Source organism: Dicentrarchus labrax, unplaced genomic scaffold (assembly GCF_905237075.1).
Source record: "Dicentrarchus labrax unplaced genomic scaffold, dlabrax2021, whole genome shotgun sequence".
Taxonomy (NCBI): domain Eukaryota; kingdom Metazoa; phylum Chordata; class Actinopteri; family Moronidae; genus Dicentrarchus; species Dicentrarchus labrax.
In genome coordinates, this window is record NW_026136723.1 from 23507686 (window position 1) to 23531711 (window position 24026).

The 24026-nt window shown below is 38.6% G+C and overlaps 1 protein-coding gene across 1 annotated transcript in view; it reads left to right on the forward strand.

Annotated features, from left to right (window-relative positions):
* The window catches only part of nudcd1 (NudC domain containing 1), a 35552-nt gene that overhangs the window by 5906 nt on the left and 5620 nt on the right, over positions 1–24026 (forward strand). The window contains exons 4-8 of the mRNA XM_051391516.1: positions 1303–1486; positions 3262–3450; positions 10151–10358; positions 15089–15233; positions 16914–17039. Coding sequence (XP_051247476.1) covers positions 1303–1486; positions 3262–3450; positions 10151–10358; positions 15089–15233; positions 16914–17039 — 852 coding nt within the window. The remainder of the gene's footprint in view (positions 1–1302; positions 1487–3261; positions 3451–10150; positions 10359–15088; positions 15234–16913; positions 17040–24026) is intronic.

The window sequence follows — 24026 nt, forward strand, 5'->3', positions numbered from 1 at the left end:
TTACAGATACAGAGATGTGAAATTTTGTTGGACACGGGGGGTATAAATACTCTGAGTACTGCTGCATCCGGTCTCGCACCATCAGGCTCAGGGAGCGCTTCATCCCGCAGGCCACCAGACTGTTTAACTCTCAAGCTCTCAAGCTCACCCTTGCACCAAAATGTTCACTTTACCTTATATGAGCACTATTAATGTCTTTTCACTTTTATTTCCTCATCTCTAACGTTACCTGTGTGATTCCACTGGGTATTGTTGGAGCGAGCCTGACAACAAGAACATCATTGCCAACAATTGCTTGACTGTAATCTCTGTGCACATGACAAATAAAGAACTTGTGTGTAGCGCCCCCTTGAGGATCAAAGGTCAGAGTAAGAGCTGCGTGGGAAGCCTTTTTACCAATCTGTTTCTTTGTGTTTGAGGTGTTTCTCGCTCAGTTGCATCTATGTACTTTTATTGTCAAATTTCAAATTCTTTAACTTGCTGTGTGAAATAGCACTTCAGCTCTTTTCCGTAAAGATTTATATCTTATAATTCTATTTAATTCACAAGATGTAAACAGAGGTGGTCTTCATTTTGAGGTGACCCACGGCTGCTATAAAACACTGTAAGAAACCCTGACACAGTGGTTAGCTATTATCGCTCACTCTGAATAGCCCGTTTTTTTTTTTTTATTAATTCCAAATGAAGGAAGGTTACGGCTTCTAGTGAAAGTAAAGCTAACTCGTCAAGTTTTAAGAGATATATAAATAAAAGCTGTAGGGCTGCAACTAATGATTATTTTTGTTATTTGTTTTCCTGTATAATTATGAATAATTGAGTATGCTTTAAAATATCACAAAATATTGATCAGTTATCAAAACCAAATTTAGTTTGTTTCAAGGTGACATCTTCAAATGTTGATATATTTTCTGTTTTCACCAACCATTCAAGAAGATATTCAGATTACAGTCGTATAAAACAGAGAAAAGTATCACATTTGAGAAACTGGAACTAATCACTGATGATTTAATGACGTTTTTGCTTGATAATTTGCTTAAATTGTTAATCACTTGTTGGAATTGTTGGCAATTAGTTCGATGTTCATTGACTCATCAATGCCTAGTTAATCGTTCAGCTCTAGTCAGTACTCTTGTGCTCTTGCTATCAGTTAAATGACCATTAATGTTATATTAATCTGTTGCAGATGACCAAATCTGGCATTTACTTTTACCAAAAAAAGATTTATTAATGCCGGCCAACGGATTTTGCCCGCTGTCGACTTGTGTCCCATTATAATATTATTATGTGATTCTGTGCTTGTAGCCACTCTTCAGTGAAGACATGGGAGAGCCTTTCACCATCCTCCACAGCATCTCACATGTCCAGGCTGGAGTCCACACCATGGAGGTCCTGCTGCTCCGCATCCAAAAAGACCCGCAGGAAACCAAAGGAAGTGGATACTCTGTGTCTCTTGAGTGGATCACAGTTGCCAACACTGCAGGACATGGTGGGTGGCGCACTGAGCTCTCAGAGTTTGGGTAATTGAGCATGAAGTTAGATAAAGCAAGCGTGCCATACATAATTAGGTTTGAATTAGAATCTAAAGCCTGTCATTTCCTTTTCATGTTTCATTTTTACAGTATTCAGACCCGGTAGATGCCAGAAATCCTCGTTAATTAAACCATACTGGGAAGTTAGTCATAGTTTGCCATTAATTGAGTTTAATTATTTTGTCCCAGATGAGATTACTGTACTCTGAAGCAAACATTGGCAAGAAGGATTTTCATTAAAGTTCCTGGCACTTGCTGAAAAAGAAAGACACCCCGACTAATGATTCAAAGATTGGAAAGACAAAAAAAAAACCAGAAGCAGCCTTTTGGAGAGTGGCTTCCTCATTTATTTGGATTTAAAGATTCAGCCCTTTGATATCTCCGAGCTCAAGAATAATCTTTTGTTGTTTTGTTTAGCGTCTCAGTGTTTGTCTAAATTTACATTTTGATAATCAGCTGTGCCCGGTCTTCACTTTTAATCTAGTTTTACAGTTTTTATCAGTGAGAATGGAGCGAATGTCGCTGTAGAGAACAAAAATCAATCAAGATTCTCAATATGCCTATGTAGAGTATTCTTAAGGGATTAGTTACTCAATATTTGCAAACAAAGGCTTTAATCTGTGATTCTATCGAAGGTTCCTCACTTACCGTTACACTGAGCTCTAAAGGGACTCTGTGAATATTTGTATGAAGTAAAATATATTGTCTCACTTTAAGAGAGCCTGCCATGGAAAGTATGTGGCATTCACTATCTAAAATAAAAAAGATACAGTCTGTGTTATAAATTGTTAATGCCTCATTTTCCCTCAATATTCATGTTTTATTTTGATAAAATTCAGATGAAGAGACGAACACAAATCCATTTGAAGCTGATAAACGTAAAAAAATGTGTAAGTATAAACATATTGTGCTATCTTTTGGGGGACTATATAACATCTGTCATATTTTCTTTTACTATAATTTATAAAAATGAAATAATAAGACTCAGCATTGAAAGACTTTTAAGCTACAATCACTAAAAATGTGAAATATGAAGAAGTACTAAAAGAAATAGCTGAATAATTGATTAGTAAATGGTTAGAAAATGAATTAGTGGTCATTTTAATAATTGATGGATTATTTAAGTGATTGTCAGGTACAAACTAATTATTAATTGAATCAAATCTCATGTGAAACATAACAGCAGGAGATTTACTGCAGTATAGAGCATTGTAATGTTTTACTTCTTCCTTATTCTTTCCCTTATGATTCTCTGCTTAAAGGTTTCTTAAGTTCGAGATATTGTAATAATAAGTGGATGACAGGGAGGTTAGAAAGCACAGTTTGATTTATTGTTAGTTGTCAAATGATGAATAAATAGGAAAACACACAACAATAAATGAAACAATAGTGACAAGTATGGAAAAATGCACATTATACAAAAGTTAATTGCATCAAAAAAATCTAACCAACAACAAAAGGAACCAGGACTCACCATCTTTACTTTCAGGGGTTCAGAACAGTTGCATTTTGTTCAAAGAGCTGATAGCAGATGGAATAAAAAAACTGAATATTCCTCTGGGGAGGTAAAACCTTCATCCTGATGAAAGCGACTTGAACTCATTGTGCACTGGGAGTTCAGTAAAATAACCCGAGCTTTCTACATAGCTCACGTTGATAATACAGTGCCTCTTGGTCTCTGTCAGAGTTTAATGGAAGACAAGATTACTTTACACCTTTTTATGACATGCAGGTCAGGAGAAGAAGTATGAGACGACGAAGAGGAGGGTCCTCAGGGGGAAGTCGGTGCCTCACTACGCAGCGGTGGAGCCGCAGGGGAAGGGGCTGATGGTGGCCTCGGAGAAACCGTTCGTCTTCACACATGTGGACGGTCGTCCTGTGGAGCTGCCTGACCCGGAGCCTATGGAGGTGGAGAAGACAGGTGGGTCAGAGGTGCTGCGGAGAGATCTGCCAGCACACAAACAAAGTTATTACCGTGGTTAGGGGTTTCTCTATTTTACATCACAACTCTACGGGGTATTTTGACCCTTTAAAAAAACATTATTTAGCCATGCCACTACCTGTCATTTTCCAAAGTGGATGGTATACTGCGGTAAAATACCATCATCTGCAGCTAGCGGGTAAAAACACTCTGGCTCAAGCTTAGTCATTTTAAAGCTGCAGTAATTCTGTTTTGGCAAATGGGGTGAGAGGGTCTCCACAACAAAGTGAAAGCACACAGCCCCGACATAATATCACTTTATAAAGTTCTTATTGGCACTTGTTTCCAATCTGTTGCCTATTTACAGACGCTGAGCAATCATCCATCTATCCATTATTTACTCTCCTTGTAGCTCTATCATGGTCTCCACCAACTCCTTGGAGAAATATCTGGACTTTATGCTGCTAAGTGCTCCACATCCCTCCCCAACTAGTTGCTAACTTTGTCAGTCTAGTATCTGGTGTTGTGTAGGTAGTGTATATTCTGTTAAACACTGTTTTCTTTGCTGTAAACATCTGCCTGCTGCGGTCGTCGCTATGAGCAACCTTTTTCACATTACACTTTTAATAAATATGGTTCTATATGATACAAATATACCAACAAGTATCGGCACACCGTCCTCTTGACACATAAGGAATGCAAACCAATAAGAAGTCTGTCACACACATCTGTGTTTAGGTGAACTCTTATACATACACTACTGTACTGTACATGCAAGTGCTTATTATTACAATGCACAAGTCTTTAGGTCTTTACCTCAGTACGACTATTATAGAAATGAATAATGATTATATTTCAACATTTTTAATAAATCAAATAATTAAGAATTTTAAACGTTACCTCCTGACCTGGTGCCTTTTCCTCTTTATTTTGCCAAACCTCAATAGCGGTGGCTACTAGTCTTGAGTCTCCGTAGCTAGTCTAGCTATGTAAAAAAAGGTAAACAGAGAGTTTAGTAGTGCGCTGAAAGACTTGTTTGCTTTCATCTCCCATGCTGCTGTCTTACCAGTGTGCTTGATATGCTTGAATTTGAGACGAATTACACGGCTCAGATATGTTTTGTGCCTCCAGATATTTTTTTTTTTTCTCATCCAAAAGTGGCTCTTCTGATAGTAAAGGTTGCAGAGCCCTGCACCATTAAATTCAGAGGCTTTCTGTATTTGAGTACAGAACTGATTTACAAAAAGTTGTGATGTCACATCTGAAGACTTGACACTCTCATGTTTGAGAGTTTGAGAAAACACTAAAAGGGGTTTTGACATGCTTTGGCATGGATCATATTTATAGTGAGAAAGTGCCATCTTTATTTATTTATTTATGTATTTTTTTTTCTTGTTAAGATCGCAGTCTGAAACTGGCCAGAGAGCGAACCGGCCTGTCTGTAAAACTGTTGAAACAAAGTGAAACACAAACATCATCTGGGTCTCGGAGCTGCTGTCCTGCCTCCCTCCCTGAAAAGATATGACATCGCTGCACCACTCATTTGTTGGCATTTCTGTGATGAGACTGTTTCCGGTTAAGATTCATCACACGTTCACTTCCTCCGCTCATTACCTTTGAGAGGCAAAAACGGAGTAGTTGGATTGTAGTCATAGAAACGCCTGAGCAGGCAGCAGAATATTTGCAATCAGACCTGGGTCAGATCTGGTCGTCTGTGTACATAGATATATTTATTACTGCTCCTATAGACGTTATGTGTCTGTGAAACAACCACAGCATCATTTTATTCCCTCACCAGCAGTGACGGATCGAAGTGTCTGGTTAGTTTAGTGAGTGAAAGAGTGAGAATGGGGGATTTATGTTTAGGCCTGCAATTGATAAATGTTGTTAATTAATCAAAAAATGTAAAAAAAAAAAAAAAAAAGATAAATTGTGTGAAAACTAGCAGATTCGCACATTTTAGAGACTGAAACAAAGAAGTATTTGTTAGTCATACTCGTTAAATGACTGTTAAACAACGATCAAATTGGCAGTCATTTACTTCTAATCAATTAAAGGAAAAGTTTGACATTTTGGGAAAATTGCTTTTTCTCTTTCTTACAGAGAGTTAGACAAGAAGACTGATGCCACTCTCAAAAACAGGAAGTCACCTGACCAATAAATAGTCTGACAGATGATACAGTGGTTTTTACACTTTGGTTTTTGTATGGATCGAACAACCAAAATATACTGGTAATAATAATGAGCCTTAGAGATGCTGGTACGTGGGGTTAACCAGAACTTTTTGTAAACTCACAAAACATTGTGTCTGAACTGAAACAAACATTCACATCCAGCTGTTTTTTATTCATTTTCCTGCTTTTACTCTCAGTTATACTCACAACCTCTAAACAGCAGCCACCCTCTTTTTTTAAAAGATATAAAAACCCTTGGGTGCCACAGACAGGGCTGTGTGTGTAGGTAGGTGTGTATGTGTGTGTGTTTGTGTATGGTGCAGAAGCAGAATAATAGCAGCTTTTTAGCCAATCCTTTTATCAGCACTCTGCCTTTCTCCTTTTGGGAGAGGAGGAAGGGGATTAGATGTCAAGAGAGGGGGCATCTTCAAACAGCCTTGTAAGTGATGAGAGAGGGAAATGCAAAGGGGGCGGGAGAGTTGAATGTGACTTAATGGTGTGCTGGGGGAGAACAGGGTGCAGATGCATACATATACTGTAGTATAGATACTGTATAGATACAGAAAATGTTCAAATGAATGGTTGGAAAAGCCAAAAAACTGTTATAAATAAATATATTCCAAAAGTGTGACTGTAGATTGTTTATGTAAGTGGATAGTTTCTAAATGTTCAGTTTGCTGTGGATGCAGGTTTGGCATTATATGTGTTTGTTCAGCAGTTTGGCCAACACAGAAGTTCAAATGGAGGTAGGGAGAAGATTGGGAAATGAAAGATTTGGCAGCTCACCTTCTCTCTTTCTCATTAGTTTCTTTGTTGATTCAGTCGACAACAAAAGGTGATAATGAACATGTCTCAGTTCCTCACATCCCTGCCAGATATGGAGCAGATCTGTTGGTTCGGAGCATCATAATTGGACCAATTTCAGTGTTCAGGCTTTGCCAGTAATCACAGAGTGTTGTATGTGACAGTTCTGGCACATGATTCTCTCTATAGGAGTGTTGTACTGTATATCAGAAAATTGGCACAGAGATGTCTGTGTATGAATCAGATAATTCAGGTCGGGTTGACATTTTCTTTATGTCTTTATCTAAATATCCTCCATAGTTCCTTTGTAGGGATGGATATTGTTAAGATTTTATTGATACCGATACTAAGTGATACTCTTATTGATGCTACTCGCCATAATTTGGTGCATTAAATAAAGCCGTGACATGAAATGGTTCAACTTACATTTTATTACTTTGTAGTCAGTACATTCAGCTGCATTTTTGTTCAATTTAGTTAAGTCTCCTCACGCTTTTGAACGTCCTGCCCTGTCAGCTGTTTATTTAACGTTACATGAATACTGACAGCAGTATCATTTGTCCAGGAGCTTATTGATATTTCACTACTGACCAGGAACCAGTACTGGTTTTGTACCTGTCCTCAATACCCATAGTTGTATTTTAACAGAAACACACTTGTAACTTGTCGTCTAATTTACTTTGCTGTAGTTCTTCCTGTTTAAGGAATATTAATATTTTCTAAACCAAAAACTAAGAATAATCACCCTCCACTCAAGTATAATACAACCATGTAAAAATAAAAAAATGTAAAAAGGGTCACCAGATAAATCTTAGATGTGTAATTCGGCAGGAAAAAGGCAAAAAAAACATTACTTTACCTATTTGAGTCGCAAAAAAGTTTAAATTAACCCTGTTGGTGAAATCAGTGGTGGTCTTTGGTGGAACTGCTAACAACTCAGAAATGTGACAAGAGGCCCCGTCTACAGAAAGTGCTAAGAAGCAAAAACAAAAGCTGTAAACCAATGGTTTTATTTTTTTTGACATGATGTATTTTATAAATGTAACATATGTTTTTATGTAAAATCTTCATTTGTAAAGTAATTATTAACTATAGCTGTCAGATAAATGTAGTGCAGTAAAAAGTAAAGTTCCCTCTGAAATGCAGAGGAGAAGTACAACTAAACTTTTAATAAAATAAGATAGATTGCTGAAAATGTAATTTAAACTAAGTTTTGCATTTTTTGTAATATTTAGTTTCAATATCAACTTACTACATGCACGTAGAGCATGTACACAAACATGACATATTAGATAAATTGTGATGGCAAGATAGTAATAAGTAAAATGGATGTTTCAAAAACACTGGAATCGTGCCTCCAAACAGGAACTATTAGGAAGAGAAGTGTGGACCAGGAGGACCCCCTTTTTTTCACCAATCTGGTTCTTGCACCGGTTCCATTCAGGATTCAACAACACGTGAATAAACCTGCCTCCTGTGTGAACTGTTTGTAGCTGAATAGATAATAATGACAGTAGTTTCTGAGGTTGTACGTAGTGTAAAATTGTTGAGAAACACTAAACTAAGCTGTATTTTTGAATTAAACTTGGATTCTTGTCTCCCACCTGAGATAAGGTGAACTGTTGAGTGATGGATCACTGTATTTTGCTCCTTTTGTAAAATCTTAGCAGCTACATTACTGGAAGGAGGAAACCTTTTCACCTGAAGCAAGGACTTAGAAAAAAGGGGAGAAAAAAACTGTAGCCTGAAAGAAAATAATGAATGAATCTCCCTTCTAATCACCAACAGATGAAAAGGACTTTGTTCCTGAAAGAATGATTCAAAAGAGACTTTATTCATCAGTGAACAACGTAGGAGTCCTTCTTGAAAATGTGATTCAAACACGAGGCTGCAGAATTGTTTCCGCCATCAGTTTTGTGATGGGATTGTTCGCTCCATTTATGATTATGTGCTTGGCAGCCAAAGTCATTTTTATTAAGCATCTGTGGACCGTTGGAGAGACGTTAAGAAGGACACGAGGCCTGCTGTTCGTGCATTTTCCAGCAAGGATTTTAACAAACATGGCCTGCTGACTTCCGCTTCATCTGTTCCCACCATCGCTGTCAGTATTCAGAAGACAACCTTCTCGGTGACTTATTTTTTGTTTCATTATAGCGCACCACACACTATACCACACACTATAGGTGTCGTTGGAAAAACTAGAAAAAATAATTTGATTTCAGATCACAGAATGCTAACAGGCCAGTGGAGCTGCTGAGTCAGAGGCAACAGAGAGTTGGCTTCTAAACACTGTGGGCAATGGTGAGAACAGATTTGCTCCGTGTTAAGAAGAAGCGGAAATGCAGCCGTGGTGTTTGTGAAAAGGGTCTGTAGAGGAAGTAGTTGAGTGCCAAAGCCGGAACATATTCAGCGTTCTGTCATAAAGAATAACCGTAACCGATTACACTGTTGTTAATGCTTATTAGATATTAATTTCACAGCTCAAACTCAGAGACAGCATACCTTCTCCAACCTGGATCTGAACACAAACACAGTCTGTATATATTACTGATGGACAATCATGAATACACGTGCCAGATTTTTTTTTACTCCAGTAAGAGCAGCAGGTCATGAGGAAAAAGCCTTATTTACCATCGCAATATTGAGTAACCTTTTTAAAAGAATCCCGAATCAGCACTTTGCTTGGATCCGCACCAAATCCAGCTAACCTGTTCCTTGGCCGCTGGCCTGACATTGCACTAAATTTAATTGAGATCTGTCAACAGGGTTTTGAGATTTCATTCTCACCAGCACATAAACAGGATCTCAGATCTATTCTTAGCAGAGGTAATCAATCATTTGGGCCAAATAAACTGGCGGGCAAATTTGCGTGAACGACACAAGGCGGAAATTCACATCACTTTCTATCTGAACGCTGCTCTTATGATTCAAGGTTGTTTGCTTATGTTGCCAAGACACTATCGAGCAAATCTGATCAAACCACACCCACACAGTCCCCGGTAAAGAAGTTTCTCTGTGTTAAACTTAATTGATTTGTTTTTTTGTTGCCTATTTAGTAATAAATATTTAATGTTATAAAGAAGTACTTCAGTTTTGACATTTGTTTCTGGGCTTTAATACCAGAAAAGGGCAAATACGTCATTATTAATGTTGCTTCTTAAACGATCTATTCCATGAAAATCCTCTAGGAGTTGATATTCAGTGTGCAGAATTGAGACCTAATCATGGAAAAACATTGATTTGAACCGTCCTCTATAACTAATACGTGGTGTTATTTTCACAGTTTTGTTAATTATGCAAAATTGATTCTTGTTATTGGAACTAATTCTCATACATTTGACATTTAATGTTTAATTAAGTGCTTTGTGTACAGTAATCTGCTAAATCTGAAAATAAAACAATATTTTAATTACTACCAGTAGCAGAACAAAGGTTTAGGGGTCTGATTCTGATTTCTGTGCAACACCATTGGTTAAAATGGCAAACTGTGCAGGAGAATTGTCTTAATGGCTTCACTTTGAGCTTGGTCCTCATAGTCCTCCCTTGCAATATAATAATCAATTTATTTTAATAGTCTTCCATCTGCATTGTCACTGAATATTCAACAGTAATTCCCTTCAATTCCTGCACTATATTAGATGTTTTATGTATGACTCTCTAACAGCTGGCCCAGGACTGTCATTAACTTAAGCGCCATACATTTCTCTCCCGTTTGAATTCAGATCCCATTTACTTCTGGCAGCAGACAGCTGAGGACATCACAGTGTGTGTGCGCATGCCCGAGGGTGTTACCAAAGAGGAGGTGCAGTTCAGGCTGACAGCAGACAACATTAGACTTGGAGTTCAGGGATTCCCTCCTTTACTGGAAGGCCAGCTATATGCATCTGTAGACACTGAGGCCAGCGCTTGGATCATCAAAAATGACAAAAGGTTTGTTTCTGAATTGTTCTTTGATTTGCTCCAAGGAACAGTTTCCATCTCCAGTCCTGTTCTCTTGTATGTTCTTTAACGACCCCATATCAAAACCATAGATCTCACGTAGCCTCAGGAATCTCAGAAGAGAGAATTACTTCACATCTGTATGAATGTATGGAATATTCACCATGTGCAGTATTCATGCACCATTCCAGGGCTTTAAGAGATGTGAGACTTGTTATGAGCTTGGATCTCAAGTCAGATTAGTTCATCTTCATCTATACCGCTGTAGGGCTAAATATATAGTCCAGAAATTCAGGTCTTCAAAAGGTGTCAAAGTATGAAATGGAAAATGTTTGACACTGTGCAAAGCATCGAGTACTCCAGTTGATTTATTCATTGCCCAGAAAAAAAGTATTCAGCTGCCTTTCAGGGGTTAATATTTTCATGATTTCTTTTTTTACCACACTCAGTCACATGGTGTGAAGCTAGGATTGTTCTTGACACTAAACAACAGAACCCGTCTGTAAATTGCCACCTTATTGCGTGTCCCCGTGACCCTGGTCGCGCTGTCGTCTTAGGGTCTCTCAAGGCAAATTGGCCCCAGGTAATGAGCCAGACCCAGAGCAATTCAAGAAGCCTTACACATTAAATCAACACTACTGAAAAGAGTCACCTCGCCTGGAATAGGAGACTGGGACACAGCCTCCTGTAGCCAGGCTTCGGGAGTAGAGCACTCAGGCAAATATCAGACATCTCGGGAAGGGAAAGCAGAAACTCGCTCCGGCTGTTTTCAACAGGGGAGGAGAACTGCTGACCTTGTCCGGGGATATGGTTGGTCAGGAAAGGGAGAACTTTTGAAACTTCTGTAACCAACTTACATGACCTGTTTAGAGAAGTCAGAGTCGGAAGGCTTGAGGTACATTCGGAAAAGATTTCGCCTGGAGCAGTGTACTCCCATGGTGTGGCCAAAAGCAAGGCAGCACAAGAAATAGCATGAATATATAAACTGCAGGAGTTAGCATGGCTAGCGTCTTAATTTACAATAGTGCTGTACATTATACAGCTTCTCATCAAACACTTACAACATAGTAGCCTGGCACCATCCTTGTTACAGTGATGTACAGGTGTACACAAGGGACCCTGTGACATCACTTTTTTTTGTTGCGGTCACAGGTGCATCGTGGCACATTGGCAACACTGCTTGTGTTCTTCTGCCATGCAGTTCATAAAAATGAGAATGCAATCAATATTTCCTGGATGAGTAGTCAATCTCTCTCCCACTCTCAAACTGGAGGGACATTGGAGAGCCTCGCTTTTCAAAATTTCAATCAGGTTGAACTCTACACTCGGGGGTTGGAAGTGGTTGCGTCTCACTCCATTCTTCATTTCTTTCTAGAAAGGAATGGGGATCAAAATCCAGTCAGACCGCTCCTTTAGGACAACGCTTTGCCCACCTCCCTGGCAGTGGTCATTGTGATATTAAAAAGCTCTGTGGTGGCAAGGCGCCAGGGTAGGATGAGATTCACCCCAAGATTTTTGGTTAGTTCACACTCCTCTTTAATGCGGCATGTAGTTTTGGGACAGTGCCTGTGGACTTCCAGATGAAGCGGTGGTTCACATTTTTAAAAACGTCACAGAAGGACCTGCTCCAATTACTGCGGTACATCGTAGAACTGGAACTGGAAGTTAGTGCGACTGTTGAACACCAGAGGCCCGGGATGTTGTCCTGGTTGTGGAACACGGGACCAGCCCAGTGTTTCAAAATAATAAAACATATAAAAGACAAAGGGGGTTGAATACATTTCATAAGCATTGGATTTATGAATGCAGTAGTCAATATGATTTGAGTCATATCCGCCACTTGAAGTCCTTTTTATCTGTGCCTCATTCAGTGCTCCATCTCTGCTTCCTGTTTCTTTAATACAATGCTCCATTCACTGTAAAAGCATGTTATATAGCCTATTTGTTAGTTTTCTGGTAATCCTTGAGTTTAAAGGCTTGTGTGTGTGTGTGTGTGTGTGTGTGTGTGTGTGTGTGTGTGTGTGTGTGTGTGTGTGTGTGTGTGAGAGAGAAACAGGGAGAGAGACTATGCCTGCGTCTGTCTGGCTGTGTCTTTTGCTCAGAAAGAAAAATCTAAAAATAATGTGGTCCGGATGAGAGGTAGACATGAGTGTTTATCCTGCAAGTTTGATTTAGTTTTTCATCCATCATTTGGCGTTTGCTGGGTTATAATTCCATACTGTGCCAGACTGCTGTATGCTTCTAGATGCCCTTTAAAGCTGTGAATATCTCAGAAAATCACACCTTCTTTCTACATGATGACTGTGTTTTCCCATAGATATACAAATTATATTATGGTAGCCAAACAAAAAATATAATAGCTGTTTCCACAAAGAGTAAATCTAGCATGTATGTTTGTCTGTGTGTGTGTATGCATGCAGACTGCATCTGGATGGCCTTTTACAATGTAAATACTTACAGAAAAGACTCCTTATTGTTCGTATTGAGCATGTTTTTCCATACCAATGAGTTATGCTCTTCATAGACTAACAGCTGAGCACCGGCTCTCCTGAATTAAGAAGCTGCCCTTTGTGTCTCTTTTATATCTTCTCATTGTTGTCCAAATATAGACCTGTTTTGTGACATCCAGCAGTATAATAGAGATGAATGAATGAATGAATGATACATGTTTTTGAAGGCCCATGTTCATATTCTTAGAAGCTGCGACATGTGCTCAGCATGTCACATTGAAGTAGAAGGTTACCTCATTTTATGGCTAGAAAATGATTAAAATCGGAGGGAATTAATGATTTTCCTCCAGAATGATATTGTTGATAGAACTGAAACCCAAAGTAATTCAACTTCAGGGGGGGGAACAGGTTGTGAACATGAAGCTGCCACTAAAATCTAAAGTTGGTAAGTTTGTTTTAGTTATTTATAATTTTAGTTACTTGCAAATGTTGAAACCTAATTAAATTTGATACGGGATTTGATGAAAAGTCCAATCCTAAATTGGACAAAACTGGTTCCAAGGCTCACCGTCGTGTTCCTGGACCATTTTATGGCCAACAAAGAACTCTTTTAAATTTAGAGTGAAGCTATAAAAGAAGTTAAGACTGGAAAGAGGGAGATACAGAGAAGTCAAAACTAAAGACAAAGAAAAAAATACCATATATTAAAAGTGTTTATTACAGTTAAATTAGACTAAATGATACAGTAAACGTACCTAAACTCCAAAATGTCAGATCACATGCTCCTGATAGTTTGCACATGTGACCTTGCACGCTGTGATACAGTTACTGTTACAGTTTTCCTTTTCATCATTCAGCCCTATTCAGTTGGGGGAGGACATGATACATTCAAATAACATGGAAACGCACAAACATACATTAGTTCATTATGCTCGCCTCCCTTAATGGAAAACAGTAAATGGTGCACTGTGACTGAATATACTTAGAACCTTTACAGAAGCCCACAGGAAAACGTGAGATTAAAACCGCCTCGGGCAAAATGCACATATGCAAACATATGTATAACAAGAAAGACAATATTATAGACAATATTATTCTAATTTTATTCTAATTTATTAAAAAAAAAATATTTGAATCCATCCAAGACTGATCTTCATTGCCATAATTTAGTGAAACACAGAGTTGTTGATGAAAAGGCTCACTTGTCCTTGCATTGAATTCACTGTGTGCCCTCCAGTGAAACAGGTTTGAGTGTATAGATTTCATGTGTAGAAAGACATAATAACATTATGCAGACTAAACAGCTGCAGCCTATGAGTAGCATCTGAAATGTTTATTGTCATTGTTATTTAATGGCCTAATGTTAAAATTAGCCACGTAGAAACAACAACACCTAACGATTATATTTGTTATAGATTCATCTGCCAGTTATTTCCTTTTAATTAATCAGTTTATTGTTTGTTCTTTAACAGCATTTATAAATCTATAACAGTCCAACAGCACAAACCCCCAAAATATTTGATGTAAAAGCTGGAAGTTGTATATTAAGAACACATCTTACTATATAACATTTTAGTAAAGATTCAAGTTGTGCATCCTTCTGTTAACTCATTTCAAAATAAGGCTATATGACGAAAGTTTATTTTGATGTATCACAATTTTAGTCTAAATGTCAGTACAAAAACCTTTATTTTGTACTTTGTATTGTACAGAGGGCAGACGCACAGAGTACGGTTTTGGCCTTTTACCTCTCAAATAAAATAATAGTGATTTAAAAATTCTTTCTTTTTTTTGTGTCTCTTCCTTGATTTATTCTGCAGCTGAACTTCAAACACCCCTCACTTGCTACTGAGGAACATAATTAGTGTCAAAACCAGATCGGCCACAGTCCCGTCGGCCTGAATAACTCTTCAAGTTCTCCTCTGACCTTTCTCATCAAGACTGCATTTTAGCACACTAGACTGCTCCTGATTGGATGTTTACTGGTTGATTGCATCATTCTCATTTTAAGTACATTTTCATCCTGTGGTTCATAAAAATCAGGCTCTCAGGCACTTCTCGAAGTTGTGGAACCAAAGCTTTTGGCTTTTGGTTGCTTGAAGCAGCTTGCCAATTGTGACATTTAGGAAATCAGTAAGTGAGTGTACTGATGCTGCATGTCTGCATGCACCTAAGGTTTATCATTTACATATATATGACTCACTGATCATCCATCAGCACTTTGAATGAGAAGCAACGTGTTTATTTTTTTGTATCTGTATGTGTCCTTAGCCTGGAGGTGACCCTGCAGAAGCGCAGTGAGGGACCCATGTGGTCGGAGCTGGTGATGGGTGACAGGAGAGGGGAGTGCGTGATGAGTGACGAGCAAGCCGCCCTCATCCACGAGAGACTGACGTACCTCACCGCTGAAGACTTGGTAGACTCACCCTTTATATTATGCTGATAACTTCAATACTTAACATACTCTGTTTTTTGTGCAGAGACAGAAAGATTAAAAAATGGTTGAGCATTTGAATGAAACTGAAAGTTATTTTTCAATACTCTTTGGAGGTTTCAATCATATTTTTGTATTTATCAGAATTTTTTTTTTGTATTTTATAGCAACTATGATATTTTGAGTAATGCTTTATTCTACACGTCCATAATTTAACATGATTATATAATAATTATTGTAACTATGAATGATTTCCTTGGAAGTTTTGTGGAAAGAGCTATGTAATTTAGTACAAATTATACCGGAAATAGGAATGTAAGAAATTAACCTGCACAAATATTTATGATTGGTGGAAACTATATTCTCAATTACTGTCGAATTGTGTGTTTGATTGTAGACACATTTTTAATTTTTTTGTCTTCAGCTGACCTTTGTACTGCTTAAAACGCTCTTTAGGTTACAATGGGAGTGTACCGATTTAATACTATCTCCATTTTCCTTTTAATCAGGACAAACTTGAAAAATTCTTACTTGGAAAGGAAGAGAAAGAAATTATTCTGAAATTACGGGCATGTAAAGTAAAGTCTTCATATCTCATCATACTTACTCAGTATATATTGCAATATAGTAAAGTAAGTAGCAATACTATCTGGCACACGATTTTTAAGCTGCTCCAGTGCTACTAGATCACAAACTTCTCTAAAAGTATTAACTTTATGATGCAGAACACCAGCGATTAAACTGTAGAACCAAATCTCGTACAAACTCAACATGAGTCTGACGTTCCTTCTTCCTCACATCTCTAAAACGTTGCCGATAGACTTCGGGAAAAAGCTCATATGCCCGCAAAACTGCAGTCTTAACAACATCCTCATTTTTACTTTCCGCTACAGTCAGAGAAGCATAAGCCTCCAGTGCGAAATTAAGCTTAAGACAAACAAATTCAACCAAACCAAACAGAGTGGAAGCCAAGGGAGAGAGAGATAACTAACCGATCAACCCCCTATAAAGGCCTGTAGTCAGGGAGGAATCAGGTGTAGCTCATCTTATAGCCACACCCCTGCCACAAATACACAGAACCACCAGAGTGGGAGGGGTCATCACAATATCTTGGTTTAAACCATATGGCAGTTAATGGAGTTCAGTTCATTTTCACAGTATGTATTGCCATGGTGCCCGACCTCATTGACAAATGTGTAGTTGAATCACTGCGGTATTAAATCAATCATCAGTATGTGTTTGAAATTATTCCTCAGACCGAAAACTTTCATGAAGCATATCTTTGGTTTGTTTTCTCAGGAGGTTTTTTTTCATGTCCTCCCATACATTTTTTATTTAAGTCCACCCTTTTAGCTTTTAGCATCCCTCCCTCCTCCGAGGCTTCTTGTCTCTGTTCTTTCCCTCTTCAGCTCCTCTGAGCCCTCCTCTTCCTCCTGACGTCTTGTACACATCATCACACGCCGGTCACCAGAGTCACTCTCAGTCTCATGTTCAACAGCATTTTTAGGCACTTCCTGTCTCGGCCTGGTGCTTCATTAGTATCGTCTGGGCCCACTTGAGGCCCTCAGTGCAAATCAAGCCTTTTACATGTAAATAAATGCAAAACAAGTGTAACGGTAGCCTCTGTCTGGTTTCCCCTGTCCCTTCTTTTTTTTAATCCAGAATGGAAACCCTGACAAGGACAAGCCCCCTTGTAACTCTCAGGAGCTGGAGGACTGTGACGGGTTCCCAGAAGACAGCTTCAGCCTCACACACTTTGACGGCGAATCGCTCAAGCCCACTCAGGTGGTGAGTAACACCCCTCTCCTTCACCAGTAAACACTTTGATTCTCCAATCCTTCAAGCCTGAGCCCTCACATTAACCATTTTCAGTCATTTCTGTCAGCTCCTTCCCTCCTCCATTCCCTTCAAGTACACTGTTAGCTACCTGATGCTCACTACCTTTATAAGAGCACGTTTTTATTCAGCCCTGCCCCCAGTTGGCGAGCCAGCGCCAGCCTTGCCCTTTAACAAGCCACTTGACCAGAGAGCTCCACAAAGGCCCAGTAAAGAAGGAACAGGCACACCCACTTCATTTCTCACCTCGTGACTCGAATAGTAAGAAGCTGAACCGTTGTAGCTGACATCTATCTTTCTAAACACTCATTCTGAGAACGTATTTGTCAGGTAACAACATGTTGCCTGGCAGAGGTGTCGAGTGGTTAGAAAGGCTGAACTGTAATTGAAAATCCACCGGTTCCCTTCAACAGCCAAAGTTCTTAACAAGGTGTGATGCATCAAAGTGATGTCAGGTTTGCTTTTTGATGTCCAGACTCTCTTGTTGTTCACCCTCCATATTTCATGTTGTTGTCTCCAGGGTTTCTTTTTTTTTTTTTTTTGTATTTTTGTGGAGGTCACAGCTGAGTCATAGATCAACTCTTTGTACGGAGAGAGGAGTGGACTTGTTGACCAAAGATGCAGTATCATTTTATCTGTTAAAAGCAACTGGGTGAAATAGATATTTTCCTTCTATATTCTGATCAGTCCTTATTGGACTGCGCGTTTCAGTTGCAGTTAAGCGTTAGCCTTTTGAGCAAAAGGGCACATTTGCTGGCATTTAAAATAGTGTTTACAGTCTACCCCCGGCATATTCTCCAACAAACAATAATTATTATCTTTAGTTTATATTATCAACACGACTTTACAGCCACACTAGCTGCTCTTTGAGGCTTTGAGACGAGGCTAACTTGATTTTTAGCTGGTTTAATGATTACCACTTTTACCACCGTCACATAGCGTGTAATCATGGGAACATTTAGAAATTAGCAATAAACACAAAGTACAGCTGAGGCTGATGGGAATTTCAATAGATTTCCAGGTGATGGGACATTTATGGTCACCGAGAGGAAAAATTCATTAAAGAAGTGAATAAATTAAGATTCTGACCCAACCATGGTGCTGCATGAAAAGTAAAGGCATAACCAAAGTTTTTTAGAATTCATCCACAGGGGAACATCAGTGTCTGTGTCAAATCAATCAATTCATGGCAGTCCATTCAATAGTTGAGATATTTCAGTCTGGACCAAAGGGGTGGACTTGAACTTGAACCCTTGAGCCACGCTGTTGGCATACTGCCTAGTTTGAGATTTGAGTGTCGTTTTCAGTAGAAGAAAATGGACATATCCTCAAGGTAGCAAATAAGGGACTTGTCTTTTCCATTATTTAACAAGGGATATGAAAGCTAAAATACTAAATGTTCCTCCTTCTCTAATGCTTGTTTTACCAGGTGAGTTGAATACGGCAGTAGCCTTCAGGAGAAGCTGTGGTATGAAGGAGATTTGCAAACATTTAAACTGGAATGCTGCACATTTATATCTCAGCCTTGTACTATTTGTAATTTTTCAACTTCTCTCGAGCATGAGGGGGGGATTTGTTCAAAAACATCAATTACTGAGGAAGATGGGAGTCCGCTTTGCTCCTCCATCCGAAAGGGATGTGTGAGGAGGAAGCAGCAACTGCCATAAACATTCTTCCTTTGGCATTATTTGCCCGAAGGTGAAAAACACACGTCAGTTGTTGCAGTCTTTCTGAAGGACAAGGTTATATTTTTAAGTGGGATTCAAACATGGCTTTATTAACAGTTCCTTGGAGTTAAAATTATGTTTTTCCACTCATCTTTATATTTACAAAGTGATGCTTTTATGATAGGCATAACAAGCAGAAAAAGTCAAATTAAAAAATACTCTGTGACGTAAGTATTTGCAAATGTGACAACCTTACTGCTTTATTTTGGAAATACAAAATAATAAGCATAAGTGAATTATTTTCTTTTCCTGAAGCAGATATATAGCAGTTTGAAAAAGCTCTATTCATTTGCGGACATTAGTGTATGTCCATCACCGAGGCTCCTCTTTCAGTTTGTCTGTTTCATTTGCAAAAAATAATTTCCCTGTTTATGGTTAAGAATCCCCCATCACAAAAACTCTCACAAATAGTCAAAAATAAACCCTTTCATTACGTAATGAAAGGCTAATAATGAGTATTGAATATAAGGTACAGTGTTTCTGCCCAGGCCGTGATGTGAATACAAGCCCTTTAATGTTTCTCCCTCCATTTACTCTGCAAATAGTGCAGCCAGGCAAGCTGCTGCCCTTAAGTAAGGTGGATTGTAATCGTCCCTATGCCATCGGCCTTTTGAAGGACAGTTGGGCCATGTGTGTGAACATGTGAGTGTATACAGGTGTGTGTGTGTGTGTGTGTGTGTGTGTGTGTGTGTGTGTGTGTGTGTGTGTGTGTGTGTGTGTGTGTGTGTGTGTGTGTGTGTGTGTGTGTGTGTGTGTGTGTGTGTGTGTGTGTGTGTGTGTGTGTGTGTGTGTGTGTGTGGATGTCTGTCTGTGTTTATCTGTATCTCATCCAGGAAGCCTTACCTTTCTATTCTTCCCTTCCCACCCTCATTGTATCCACCTTAATGCTCCAGTTGCTTGCCTGCCCACTAGGACATATGCTGACCTTTTTTGTAAAAAACCTTTCAGCTTGAAATTGTGGCACCTTCTATTAATTTGGCACCTTTGTCGATGTGCTACTCTTTGGTTCCGATCCCAGTTGAAAAGACGAAGAATGGTTTTTATGCTCGTTCCCCAGAGGGAGGCTGTGAGTCATATCCCTCGGCCATATCTGTAATACCTTTTACAAAAGAGTGTATCTTTACGTCTTTACTGGAGACTTTTGCTGTCAAGGCTTTTAAGGATTTAGGAAACCTTGAAAACATTTTTCCTATGATTACTGATAACACTATTGAAAATCAAACAGTAATCATTTTATTATTTAAGTTTATATGTTAAAAATCAATCAGATTTGAGTTTATTCTGAAGTATATGGATTATCATGTAATTTCCCAGATGATGTTACCTTTTCCTCTTGCGGGGACGGGCTGTGGTTTACGAGGTAGAGCGGGTCGTCCACCAATCAGAAGGTCGGTGGTTCAATCCCCCGGCTCCTCCCGCTACATGTGCTTGAGCAAACTAACTAACTGCTCCTCTACAGTCCATTTTTTTATGAGATTTATGTTTTAGTTTTTTGTGAAATATTAACTAATGAGTGGATTTCCATGACATCTAGTACAGACAGTCCTGTTTCGCGATCCTCTGACTCATCCCTAAAGATTTCAGTTTATCCAAACTGTTGTTTTATGACCAAATACCTGCAAAACATTCCCATCAGTCTCTGCTGTGTTCAGTGCTAATTAGAAAATGATCACAAAACACAAAACTAAGATGGTGAACATTATACCTGCTAAACATCATCATGTTAACACTGTCATTGTGAGCATGTTAGCATGACTGTAGAGATATTCAAAGCTAAAATCCGTAACCCCCTCCACTTTGTTAACCTCCTCGGTGGTGAAAGTCCACTGTTGGGTGATGGCGTGACACTGCTTGTTGATTTTTAGTGCTTGAAGAGAAGAACGTGGTGTGAAACGTGTGAAACGTGTTAAACGTGCCTCTTTCGTGGTGTTGGCACTGTCAGCCGGAACAGGTGTGACTCCACAAGCTGATCAACATCTTACAGCAGCAGAGCACAGACGGCATCAGAGCTTTGTGTAAAATACATAACGAGACCGGCTTTAAAATAATATTGTATCTTCCCCTTTGATCCAGTGATGCTAATTAAATGTGATTTAGAAGAGGCTGACACAGTGAGGCAGAGTGTCTTTACCATCATATATTTATTATCACATATCAGACCGAATGATATCAAAGGTCATCATGTCTGACTGTTATCTTTACAGCCAAACAAAACAGTCTTGTGGATTTAAAAGACAAAGTTCAGCGTTGTGGGCCGATGCAAGGGTAAATAAACAAAGATTTATCATCTCGCTGTAAAGGCGAGTGAGCGGCAGCAGGAAGGAGGATGACGGAAGCGATGACAATGATGAGAGGGACATGGCATTTTATCTGTTATTACAAGCATCTGGCCTCCACGTCCAGATGCTTTTGCTTTCGTAATACCAACCTCACTCCTCTACAAAGCCTATAAACCCTTTGATAAAAAAGAAGGCTATTCACTAAAATATCCTTTTGTCGGACTGAGAAACAGGTACAAGTAATTTATTCTGAGTACTTGCCTGTACAGAGTGTAATTGTAGTACTTTAGATTGGGTGCAGTCATGCAGCCCATACAACAAGACAATATATAGTATCTTAAAAGGGGGACTTATATAGCAGGTATACTAAATACAGTATATATTTATTCAGTATTGACCCTGAAGGTTCATTCTTGGCCTTGAAGGTCTCAGAAACAACAAATAAGAAATGAATGAACGTTCAGGATCAATATTCAGTATATACTGTATTAATATGCCTGCTATAGAAGTCCCCTATTTAGAAAACATTCAGTATTTTGTTTTGTTAACTGGGACCGTAGCTTAAGTTGTCAGTCAAATGGAAACATTTCCACGTAGACATTATTTTTTTAAATAGATCCCAGTTTGCTGGTTCCATATTTCCGAATCATCTCCAATCATTTTCAGCGATTTAAAGCTGAGGTAACTAGCAAGAGATGGCTAGATTTTGAAAGTATCTAACAGAAAGCAGAGGCTTACAGATGTCAAAACCGCCAGGAAGTTTATAAAACTCAGACACAGGATTTTTACAACCCTAGAGTTATCTCTGTAGTAACTATGGTGTCTGTTGTCATGCCGATTGTGAGGTAAATAATAGTTATATGACATTTAAGTTACAAAGTAATCTACCAGGAATGTGCGCTTGCATGTTTGTGATTGGCCAACGCAGTTTGTTTATTTGGTACATCGCCGGACTGAAATCATTTAACATGAACTTAATGTTTGACTAAATAAAAGTGAAATAAAGTGACAATTTAGTCTGATCTTTTGGCATCGACTCATTAACCTTGCACTACATATATAACAGATTATAACATATTATTGGTTTTAATACCACAAGGTTCAAAGCTGACATAAAGGAACCAAAATGGCAAAACATGTTCAACCCATTCTGTGTCTGTTTCCGCTTTGCCTTAAATACATTTAACAGCAGTATCCACAGCCTTTAATAAAAAACTCTCTGGTCTCTAAGAGCTGAGCTTACCTTTCATGTTTTTTTTCCCCTCTATTTTGAATAGCGTATCTCGTGTTTTACAGGACACATTAGCAGGAATTTAGATTCTGGATTCAAGAGGTTAATCCGATGCTTTGTTCTGCTGCTGGCAGTTAAATCCTCCTCACTCAATAAAGGCTGTGTGAAAAAAATAAATAAAGTAGAATAGCAATTTCTGTTATGTTTATCTTGTTAGTTTGGCTCTGATTAACTTTTTAATAGAGTTTCTGATTCTTCTGATTTCCCTGGTTTGTAAGGTAAGACCTGAACCCTCTGCATTACATATAAGACAGAACAAGCATCCTAGAAGTTGCTGGGAAAGGTGTGCTGTAAAATAATGAGATAAAAGCCTCATGATTGGATTTTTTTCCTTTTTTGAGAATGTGACCATTCACAAGCCACAGAATATTGGAGGAAATTGTTTGACTTTCAAAGACCCAGGCCAGACATAGAGTACTCTATTAGTCACACAATAACGCACAGTCGCTGACTTGGAAAATGTCTTCAGAAATAATATTGCACAGTATCTCGCTGGTGTCTTTGAGAATCTAGTTGTATTTTCCTGGGTATAATGTGATTCTGTTGTTGGCAGAGAGTTGAGTTTGCCTCCAAAATAATTAGTTTCCAGTTCCCAAATATCTTTATCAAACAATAACCGTAATACCTGAGTTAATATCCTCTGCCACCCAGCATCTACGAGTGAGAGCTGAGAATATTATTATGTCTCAGGTGTCGGATATTGACAGAGAGGTAACTAGATTTTCTGAAAGTATGAAAGCTCATCCATAAAGTTGTATCTTTTTCTTTACAGTGGGGACTCTGTGTGTCAAGTTATTAAGCTACATTTCTGTATTGGTGCCTTCTTCTTCCTTTTTAGTGCTACAGAAGCAAGACTTGGATAAAAAAAAAAAGAGTTTGGGGTATTATTTAGTTTTAAATGTCACCAGAGACTCCCAGAACAAGAATAAATGGTGGCGGCGGCGGCTGTACACTGACTCTTTAAGGCCACTGTGTGTTGAGTTTTTATGTGATCATAGCATCTCTAAATGATTCTGATGACATACATTTTATTTATAAGAAGACAAAGAGTGTGAGATCATTTGTAGGGGTGTAGGTATCATGTTATAACACAGATGGAATAAGATGGAAGTAGATTTGCATTTCATTAAAACTACTTTCCACTAGGGCTGCAACTAATGATTACTTTAACTATCTGATTAATCAACTGATTATTTTCTCAATTAACCCTTTGGTCTATCGGATGTCAGGAAATAGCAAAAATGCCTAATGAAAGTTCCCAGAGCCCAAGGTTATGTCTTATAATATGTTATTTTACCCCTAAAACCCAAAGATATTCAGTTTACTGTCACAGGAAACAATTCTTTTCTAACAAAAAATATTCAGCCTTGAGTAAGTGGAGCCAGTTTCCTGAAAGAGATGTTGCTGTTAAGTTTTTCTGATGTATTTTATCGACGCTCTGAGGAGCACAAATGAAACACCTCCTTTTTATGGGTGTTGTGACAAATGTTGACGGTGGTGATTGTAAAAGTTGGATCTCAGAATTGTCAGAAACAACCACAATTTTTTGTTTGTTTGTCTGGTTTTGTCTTTGTTATTTGGGTTTACTGACCCTGTAAGGCAGGGATACTCAACTTGACAGGAGTCCAGGGAGAAGCTAATC